This window comes from Rattus rattus, chromosome 2 (assembly GCF_011064425.1).
Source record: "Rattus rattus isolate New Zealand chromosome 2, Rrattus_CSIRO_v1, whole genome shotgun sequence".
NCBI classification, from domain to species: Eukaryota; Metazoa; Chordata; class Mammalia; order Rodentia; family Muridae; genus Rattus; species Rattus rattus.
Genome location: NC_046155.1, coordinates 115,422,282 through 115,433,558, shown reverse-complemented (window position 1 = coordinate 115,433,558; position 11,277 = coordinate 115,422,282). Strand labels below are relative to the sequence as shown.

The 11,277-nt window shown below is 36.4% G+C and overlaps 1 protein-coding gene across 1 annotated transcript; it reads left to right on the top strand.

The window, feature by feature from the left end:
- The first annotated feature begins 8,547 nt into the window (after window positions 1–8,547).
- On the top strand, window positions 8,548–9,474 carry LOC116894259 (olfactory receptor 6F1). The gene has a single exon (XM_032895963.1). It carries the CDS (start codon window positions 8,548–8,550, stop codon window positions 9,472–9,474), a length of 927 nt encoding a protein of 308 aa, XP_032751854.1.
- Window positions 9,475–11,277: the final 1,803 nt, after the last annotated feature.

Here is an 11,277-nt window from a genome sequence, read left to right as displayed (position 1 = left end):
AATTTCAAAATTTAAAAAAAATGTTGTTTCATAAGAGTAACTTTATTTTATTTTTTAACAGCAAATTGCATTTTGTGAAAAAGCTTTAAGATTTTTTTCAGTGTTGAATTCTTTTTCAGTATTACAATATCATAAAAAGAAATCATGATTAAAAAGTATTATTGATACATTTGAGCAGTGACTATAATTGGTAGCTTGTAAATTTTATCTATTAATTTCAACTTGCTTCATTTGATCATTTTTTCTAATGTAGTATTGCTGTTAATTTTGATCATAGTCCTAAAATATCCTCTTGTGAAAAGCAAAGGAGAATTATTTTAAATACTATCATTTCATTTTCAGACTCCATTTAATCATATGGAGAAACTATATTTAAGGTCCCAGGCTCTAACAGATCTGGGGACTTCCCTATAGCTGAAAAGCTTATTCAATCTCCATCAAAATTCCAACACATATTTTAATAGACCTTGACAAAGCAATTCTTAACTTCATATAGAAAAAATACAGGATAGTCAAATAGTTCTGAATAATAAAAGAGCTTCTGGAGAGTCACCATTCCTGACATCAAGCTGTACTATATAGCAATAATGATAAAACCGGCATGCTATTTGTACAGAAATGGACAGGCTGATCCATGGAATAGAATTGAAGAAACAGAAATAAACCAACATAGCTATGAACATTTACTTTTAGTCAAATAAGCCAAGAGCATACAATGGAAGAAAGAAAGCATCTTCAATAACTTATATTGTTATAAATGGATGTCTGCATCTAGAAAAATGCAAATATATACATATTTATTGCCATGCTCAAAACTCAAGTGTATACAGATCAAGATCCTCAAGAAACTATTTGGTACACTAAATCTAATTGAGGAGAAAGTTAAAAATAGGCTTGAATACATTGGTACAGGAGACAACTTCTTGAACAGAACGCCTGTGACTCAGGCCCTAAAATCAATAAATGAAAAATGGGGACTCATTGAAAACTTCTTTAAGGCAAACAATTCTGACAATAAAACAAAACTACAGCTAACAGATTCTAAAAGGATCTTCACTAACCCTATATCAGTCAAAGGGCTAATATCCAAAATACATAAAGAACTCAAGAAGTTAACCTCCAACAAACCAAATAACCCAATTAAAAATATGAGATAAAGAACTACACAAAGAATTCTTACCAGAGGAATTTTGAATGGTGTAGAAACACTTAAAAATAAATATTCAACATTCTTAGTCATCAGGGAAATGTAAATCAAAATGACCCTAAGATTGCCCCTCATACCAACAGAATGGCAAAAATCAAAATATCAACAGACAGCACACGGTAAGGAAGATGAGGAGAAAGGGAAATACTTCTCCATTGCTGGTGGGATTTCAAACCTGTATCTCAATATGACACTTTCTTAAACAATTGGAAATAGTTCTATCTGATGACCTGGTATACAAGCTGGTTTTATATGTCAACTTGACACAAGCTGGAGTTATCATAGAGAAAGGAGCCTCCCTTGAGGAAATACCTTCATGAGATCCAGCTGTAAGGCATTTTCTCATTAGTGATCAAGGAGGGAGGGCATAACCCATTGTGGGTGGTGCTATCCTTGGGCTAATAGTCTTGAATTCTATAAGAAAGCAGGCTGAGGGAGCCACAGAAAACAAGCCAGAAAATAACATCCCTCCATCACCTTTGCATCAATTCCTGCTTCCTGACCAGCTTGAGTTCCAGTCCTGACTTCCTTTGGTGATGAACAGCAATGTAGAAGTGTTAGCTGAATAAATCTTCTTCTCCCAAATTTGTTTCTTTTTTCATGATGTTTTGTGCAGGAATAGAAACCATGACTAAGACATCAGGTTATTCCACTCATGGGCATACATCCAAAGATGCGCCACATTTCCAGGACACATACTCCCCTATGTTCTTATCAGCTTTATTCATAATAGCCAGAAACTGGAAACAGTCTGGATGTTCTTCACCAAAAATGGATACAGAAAATGTGGGCCATTACACAATGGAATACTATTCAGCTATTGATAATAAAGACTATTAATTATGCAAGCAAATGAGTGGAACTAGAAAATGTCATTCTGAGTGAGGTAACCCAGACCTCCCAAAAACATGCATGGTATATACTTACTTATAAGTGAATATTAACCATAAAGTACCTATGACACACCCCACAGACACAAATAGGTTAAACAATAAAAAGGAACAATGAAAATATGTTTGAATCACATCTAGCAAAACAAAATAATCATAAGGGGCAGAGAGAGGGAAGGGAAAAGGTGGGAGAGCAGATCTGGAAGAGAATAGGAAGACAGGATCAGGTGCAGAGAGAGAAAGAAGAGAGGCCCAAGTGGCCAGGAGAATGACTGGAAATCTGCAGCTGCTAGTGCTGAGGGAGTGAAGAATCTTTAGGATGTTCCAGATCTCTGGGACAGGGAGGCACCTATGAGGCAATGCTGGTGTTCCCTAACACTGGAGAAATAGAACCTGAAAAGGGCATCTCCTGTAGCCAGGCAGGACACCGAGTGGAGGGGTAAGGACACCAACCCACCAACAAACCTTTGACCTAAAACTCATCTTGCTTAAAAGAGTGTAGGGATAGAGCAGAGGTTGAAGGAAAGGCCAACCAATAAGTAGCCCAACTGGACATCAATTCTGCAGATTGTTAATGATACTTTGTAATTATTGCAGACAGAAGCCTAGCATGACTCTCTTCTCAGAGTCTTTATCCAACAATGGAATGAAACAGATGTATAGCATCTTTACCTACATGCCCACATTCCTAACAGTAGGGATACTTTGGAAGAGATGGGAGAAGGATCAAAGGCCCTGAAGTAGATGGGAACCTTGCAGGAAAAGTCAACATATCTTGACCTCTGGAAGCTCGTAGAGTCTGAGCCACCAACCAAAGGATATGCATGGGCAGGAATGAGGCCCAGAGCACATATACCACAGTCAGGCAACTCAGTCTTTATGGTTGCCTTCTCTGGCCTCAGTGGGTAGGATGAGCCTAATCAGGCTGAAACTTGATGGGCCAAAGTGAGGAGATGCCCTCAATGTCCCACTCACTCAGCGGTGAAGGAGAGGAGAATGGTGGGGAACTCTATGAGCTAGGGAGGAACAGGTAGTGATGGGGAGTGGGAACAGTGTTTGAGTTGTAAATTAATTAATAAAAAGTAAAATAAAGGAAGAGAATTAAAGAAACAGTTGTCTGAGCCTATATATCTGGGAACAACCTGTAAGTAAGCAGTTGTCCAAGTCCAGTCATGTCAAAGACGACTTCTCCATCTTTCTTGAAGAGTCAAGTTAAATTCATTTCTCAGGCCCAGGAATGTACTCCTACCCTGATGGATGAAAACTCCCTTGCTCAACTCCTTATGTCAATATATGATTGAACAACACCACAGCCCATTTGGCTTTCCTTCACTTTATGGTTTCCTCCTTTAAAAAGATTTACAACATCTCTTCAGGGTCAGAGTGTGCAGCTCCCATTGTGCTCTGTGGCCCTGTTATATCAGCAGCAGCTTGATTAAACTAAAATTTTGTTATCTGTTACCTGGTATTTGAGTTAGGTTGGATTTAAGTGGAACCAAAAACAATTCAAAATCATGTTTCAATACTGAACTACATCCTGATATGATTACTTTGATTTTCTTTACAAAATCATACAATATAGTTTTATCATATTAGTCCATTCCACAACTTTTAAACTCCTCACAGATATGCCCTCCCTACCCACTCAACTTTATGTTCTATCTCAGAACACACACACACACACACACACACACACAGACATTCACGTTTCCCCACACACAAACAAAAGCAACCAAAACCTAAGAATCACACACAAAAGAGGTGTTCCATTACCTTCTATTGTTCAATGTTTACAGAAAAAGAAATACTACCTAAGTTTAGAAATTCTTGCCAATGATCAGTACATCAAAAAGTCAAAAAGTTTGAAGCCTCCTATTTAGAAAGCTTTAGCCATAAGTCACAGTTTTGGAAGTGGCCCTACTTACCCAAGAGAGAAAATTAACTTTCTCTCCAAGGTTTCATATATATATAAGCTCATTATGGTGAAGTAAGGAAGAAGTCAAAGGACCACTTGGAAGTTAATCAGAAAAAGTGAAAAAAGAAACAGAGAATGTAATGTAAGTTAAGAAGACCAGGGAAGATGAAAGTCACTAAATGTGAAAAGAAATAAAGCATACCATACAATACAATAACCATTATTTTTATAGGATGTAAAGATCATCATAGAATAACAACTTGAGAATGGTGAAGTTGGAAGGCAGCATCATGGCCTTTATGTATGGCAGAAAGAACAACTGGGTAAGCAAAACGATAATATTGTACTGAATGTTTTCTTCCTAAAATTATCTGCTCTACATTCTTAAATTTGTAATGTGATAGAGTGATAGAGCCACTGTAGCATTTGATCAATACTCCAAATTTGGAAATCAGAAACATCAAACATGTAGTTAGTTACCTTTGGGGGAAAAAAGCATTTTTATAAAATGTTATTATCATATATATTCAAAATTTGAACATTTTACCTCTAAGAAATATAAACTATCATATACACTCAAAACTCAAAACTCTTCAAAAATAGTCTAGTTTCATAAAATAGATTAGTTACATTTTAGTCATAATATTTGTTTCCTTTCCATCCCCTTCTTTTTCTAAGACAAGTACCACTGGGTAGCCCAGGTTAAACTTGAACTGAAAAATCTTCATATAATGAGTAATGTGATTTCAAATATAAAATATCAGTACCATATAAGTTTATATGTATCAGCATGTAAGGTAATAAGTTTCATTATGGCATTTTATGCATAACTTTGATCTTCTTTGATCCCTTTCCTACTTAAATTCTTTATTTTCCTATATCCTTCTTGTTCACCATACTTGGCAAAGTCTGACTTTGTTGATCTTAGAATTAGTACTAAAGCCATCCAACTATAGAGGAAAATATACAGATTTTTAAAAGTATGGGAAAAGGAAAAATATTTCTGAGTCTAATGAATACTAGAAGACTTCATTATACCAGAAGAATCCAGTAGGTAAATCAAGGTAAAATTTAAAAAGTTAATTTCATAATAAAATGACAGATATTATCCTTGATTTTTATTCATTTAAATTACATTATAAAATTTGAAAATGGATGATGTTGAATATATTTCTTTCATAACATTCATAAATTTAGGATAATATTATGTAGTTCAATGGATTTTCTTAGTTGTTTTCCCCAATAACTTGTACTATGTAATATGTACTTGCACATATTAAAGTATCACCTCTTTTAACCTAAGAAACTGATATTAGAGACACCTATGGATAGGTCCTTAGAAACACCAGTTTAAAAATGTTGTGACTCTATAGTTGTCACCAGGAGTAATTGTATACTTCTACTCTGAAAACTCCTTTGAGCTTTGTTTCTAAATGTTATTGTTTATAAACTATCGTGATGTCAATAAAAAGACAGCTCTCACTCCAACTGGTGTTTAAAAAGATTATTTTAAACAAAATACGAGAGACCTGACTGTAGGAACACAGTTCTACTTTACTATATTTTATCCCATTGTGGTAATAATTTCTAGGTTTTTTATAGTAAAGAACAAAGCAATAAAATCACAAACCAGGGGATCTTTAAAATACATTGCTGTGAATATCAGATAAGCAGGCTAGAGCAACAAGGAGACATCTTAACTATATATAGGCTTCAGATGTTTCCTGATGACATTCTGGGCCTCTGAGTTGATGGATGCTAGGAATCTCATCAAACATCTTTAAAAGATGTATCCTGATAGTTTCTAGAATGTTAGGAAAAACTACATAGGGAGAAATGCATAAGTATAAAAAGCAGACATCATTTGCCTAAGATAATTGTCTCTGGATCTGTAATATTCTGCTCTCGGAAGACATAGATATCCTAACGAGACAACAGGTACCTTGTAGAAACTTTAACACAGAACCTCATCCTCACCAATCTTCAGGTGACAACAGCAGCAAAAACAGGCTCATAGGTTTATGAAGAGGATACTAGTTATTAATTAGTAACTAACAAACCAGCTTTTAGCTAGCACTGTAATGGATTAAAAAGAGAAAGCATAACAAATATATTGAATGTAATGATATGGAAACATTCAGAAATTATGAATCGGTGCCAAGAGAAGTGAATAGTCATGGACTTGATAATGAAGTATGGTAGGAAGAGAACAAAATAAAATGATGGTAAGTATGGAGGAATTTAGCAGTGTATTTATTGAGAATTCACATGCTTACTTGGTGAGCAATTTTGTCACTGTGAAATCTCAATATGTGTAAGTTTTCAGAAGAAAAGAAATTTAGGGAGTGACCATCCTAACGCTGCAATATTCTGTGTTATCTTCATTTTAAAGCACCCATCATTGGGGTATCACTTTCTCAGACTTGACAACACTGGTGTGGTCAATATAAAATTGATTTGATGCTTCTTGATTACTATTTTAAAAGTAACAAATGAACAGTGCATAATATACTAACTTTTGAGTCTAGTGCTTCAACAACTAAACAATTGCTATCTTTACAAGCCATATCCCCTTCAATCTGCAAGATATACATGTTGACATATAGCTTAACAATATAGGGATTTATTTTTAAAAGTTTCTCTTTGTCAATGTCAATATAAAATAACATTTTATTCCAATAGAATGAATAATAATCTAATTAATTATGCATTTTTCTACTGTTGTATAAGAAAACTAAAACAATATGTTTTGCTCATTTTAAATTCACCGGCTAGAACTATACAACCAGAAAGAAAAAGGATGAATGTACAAGAGCAATACAGAGGTGCCTGTATTATCAAGACCAGCTCACACAGGAAGTGACTGACTGAAGTAATAATGTGGGACTGTGAAAGTTAACCTGGTCCCCAGTTGAGCTAGAGCTAGAAGCCCTGGAGATCCTGAAGGGACAGTATGAGCAGGCAAAGCAGTAGGGTCCGATAGATTTGTAGCCATCAGTCATCTAAGAGCAATGCTCCAAGCTCCTCCACGTGTAGATGAGGGAGAGGCATGATTACATCCTGGAATCATGAAAGATATCCATTCTAAGGAGATACCTAGAGGCATGGAGGGCTTAGTCAACAAGCTTTCCTTACCAGACATTCCTCCTTGCAAAATATATTTAATCTCAGACCTGAGATTTAATCTCAGACCTGAGAGGTGGGGTATTGTTTCACATCCACTTTCTGCCATGACAATAAATGCCTTAAAACAATGGACTGCATCTTTTCATCAAGATCCACGATGAGCGAGCCACAGAGATGGCCTTTGCTGCTGTCTATTCTCCTGTAAAAGTCCTCTCTGCACTCCCAGCCATGATTGCCTCCAATCGCAGGCTAGTAGTCAAGCAAAGGACTCTCCCTGTCAGACCAGCCAGAAGTCCTCTTTCTCCCCTCCCCCTCCTCAGGCGAAATTCAGCCTGTGGGCCCTCACTTGGTTATCAGCTCTTCTGAGGCTTCCAGCAGCACCTAGATGTCCCAGAACCTGAGAACCAGACAGCCCCTGCCTCTTTGCAGACCCAGGGACCCCTGAGCCTGCTCCAGGTGTCCTGTGCCTCCTGCAGGTTTTCCTACCAGCAAGCAGTGTGGGCCAAGGGTGCGGGTGTGGTAGGGGGATGGAGGGGTGGGGAGGTGCTTCCCTGGAGCCTAGCACCCTGATTTAGCACAATGGCAATCCATCTCTGTGTGTTCTTCTTCCCCAAGTGGCTGTGAACTGTGACTGAGTTGACACAGAACCCACAACCCTACAAACCAAGACTTCGGGTCCCAGTTATTGCTTAGCCATGTTCCTTGCTGTTCTTGTCACAACAGCTAGGAAAATAAAACAACCTGATGTTGTATTATTTTGAGAAACCGTTTTAAATAACTGTCTCCTCTTCACCTGTTTTCATTTACAGTTGTCAGTGATGTAGCAGTCTGCTGCCTCATAGTCGTTCTACATGAATTAATTTGTATTATTTTTATTATTGACATCATCACCATCTCTGAGTCAACATAGCTCAGGAAAAATAAATATTACTTGTGTAAACCAAGATTATTAATACGAAATAACTTAGACTCTGTAGCTGTTAAGTGTGGTTCAAATTAGAATTTAAGTAGTTAGGCCAACTTCTGAACATGTAGGCACTTGTTTTGTTTTGTTTTCTTCCACTGAAGTGCCATACAGGTGGCAGTCAAAAATTGAGTGCATGAGTCACCTTGAAATAGCCATTCACAGGCTTGGGATGGGATGAGGCAGGCAGAAGCAGGATTTAAATCTTGGAACTCAGGAGAACCACAAAAGCAAACCACAATATAGCTATCAGAGTGACCTTAGTAAATGGATACTTAGAAAATCTTTATATTTTAATTTTCTGAATTAATTTTCTGTAATAACACATTTCATGATCTAAATGTCAGGCTTTCATGAATTAATTTCTTTTCATCTTTCTAGGACTGCACTTCTGGACCTTAAGCCTCGGCGAGGAAAATTTGTTTCTAGTTTGAAAATCAGCAACATGATCACAGAGAATGGGACTCTATCCCAAGGCTTCCTTCTGTTAGGCTTCCCTGGATCTCAGGTCCTCCAAACTTCTCTTTTTCTCTTTTTTCTGGTGATGTATCTCCTCACCATTGGAGGTAATGTGGCAATCTTGCTATTGGTCAGTACTTCCCATCAGTTACAGACCCCTATGTATTTCTTTCTGAGCAATCTGTCATTCTTAGAGATCTGGTACACCACAGCTGCAGTCCCTAAAGCTCTGGCCATTCTGGTGGGGAGGAGCCAGACCATATCATTTTCAGGTTGCCTTTTGCAGATGTACTTGGTTTTCTCTTTAGGTTGCACAGAATACTTTCTCTTGGCAGCCATGGCTTATGACCGCTACCTTGCCATCTGTTTTCCTCTACATTACCAGGCTATCATGAACAGCCTGCTCTCAGCACAGCTGGCTCTTAGCTCCTGGATTTGTGGTTTCCTGGCCATTTCTGTGCCGGCAGCCCTTATCAGCACCTTGTCCTTCTGTGGCACCCATGCCATCAATCATTTCTTCTGTGACATTGCACCCTGGATTGCCCTGGCCTGTACCAGTACACAGGGAGTGGAGACAGTGGCTTTTGTGATTGCTTTTGTGGTTATCCTGAGTTCCTGTCTCATTACTCTGATCTCTTATGCCTACATTATCAGAACCATCCTGAGGATCCCCTCAGCCAATGGCCGCAGAAAAGCTTTCTCCACCTGTTCCTCCCACCTCACTGTGGTACTCATCTGGTATGGGTCTACAATTTTCCTCCATGTTCGAACATCCATCAAAGATGATTTGCAACTGACTAAAGCTGTTCATGTCCTAAATACAGTGGTGACTCCAGCTCTAAATCCCTTCATTTATACCCTTCGTAACAAAGAGGTCAGAGAAATTCTGGAGAAGAAATGGAAGAGAATGTGAACCTTCTAGAGTAGCATGGACATATTACATATGGTTCCCATCACTTAAACCGGGAATGTTACTTTTGTAATATATTTTTATCATATACATAAAAACTTTCATAAAGTTGTGTTTCTGAGCTATAAGATTTGAAGAGTTAGAAATGGTTAAATGTAAGTAGAACATAAATCAAAATGTAAATCTATTCCAAAACACAATTTTCATGAAATATACTAAAATGCTTGTGAATTAGAAATGGATAGACACATAAATTTCACAAGGATTGGAAAAGAAGAAGCCAAAATATTTCTGCCAAAATACAGATAAACAGGTGCATACAACTTTGCAAAATACACTGAATAGAAATGCCCTGTATAATAATATATAGACATTACGATAGAAAAACAAGAGGTTATAATTATTTCCAAGGCAATGGTATCAAACAACCAATATTTTAAAATTGAAAAAAATTAATGTTTCTGCAAATATAGATCAGTTGATCTTTTTCTACCAATGAAACAGAAGACAGAAATTAATGAAAAGAAATAGATTTATATATTGTTTTATACAAAATTGGGTACAGAAAAATTCACAGTTCCCCTTTACCATTGCAGTAAATATATTAAAGATAACATGAAAACAAAACAAGAAAAATAAATGCATAAGTTGAGCTGTTGTTATATGTTTCCAGAATTCTGAGTTAATTTTTTTTCCAGAAAATGAGCGCCTTTTGGAGATAGATCTGTTTAGCTTTGTGGTAAAATTTTAATATATTTGCATCTCTCTAATAATTTCTCTTTTTCTTTATCCATTCTTCAGTCTTGGGGGTTATTAGAACTGTGTGATCTATTAGTGCAAGCACACAGGCTTCAGTCAGAGCATCTGTAATAAGGCAGAGAAAATAAAACGTCATATGCCTCTACCTGAGAGAAACACCATGTGCCATTTGTTTTTAGAAACCACTCAGGATGTCATGAGACTGGAAGAACTTTAATGCCATGAGATCATCCATTAAGTATTCTTAAAAAATATAAAACAATCTTTTAGCTTTATTTACTTTCAGAAGAGCTGTATAAGTGACTCTGGTTTTAGTTTTCTTTTCTTTCTTTCTTTCTTTTTTTCTTTTTTTTTCGAGACATGCTCTGGCTGTTGAGGCTAAGCTGGTTCCTCACTACTTTGGTACCATTGTGGCTGAATTATTGAAAAGGCTACTACTAATAACAATTTTTTCACATGATACCACTTTATATGATGAAAATTTAAAGATGTTAAGAGAGTTAAACTTTTTAAAGACTTAGCTCTCTCAGCAATTAAAATATAATTATGTCCCAGGGCTGATAAATCACAGATGTTTATATGTATATGCATATATATATATATATATATATATATATATATAATCTTGAGGTTAATGGTTACAACAGATCAAAAATTTACTAATTTTAAATTGGTAGATCATTTCTTTTGTCTTGTCCCCTCACCATTTTTGACTGTACGTGCATAAGATCAAGCAAGTCAACATTTCCGCGTGGGTAGGAGAGGAACTTGTATTCCCCAACTGCTAGCTGAAGAGTATTGTCAGATGATGACTACTAGGGGAAAAGAGGATCATTCTTTTTTTCAATTAAGGAGTAGGTTTGACCTCATTTGTAATACTGTTACATTTTACAGTTAACAATAAAAACAACCAGACAATTGCTAATGTTTCCTTGTTATATTTTTAAAACACTGAAGGAATATATATATATATATATATATATATATATATATATATATCTCCACCCTCTGTTTCACATCGCATACCTCCTTTCCCCAACTGACTCC

Bases quoted from the DNA above. Each gene is read 5' to 3' on its own strand.
- LOC116894259 (XM_032895963.1), top strand. From the start codon at position 8,548: ATGATCACAGAGAATGGGACTCTATCCCAAGGCTTCCTTCTGTTAGGC.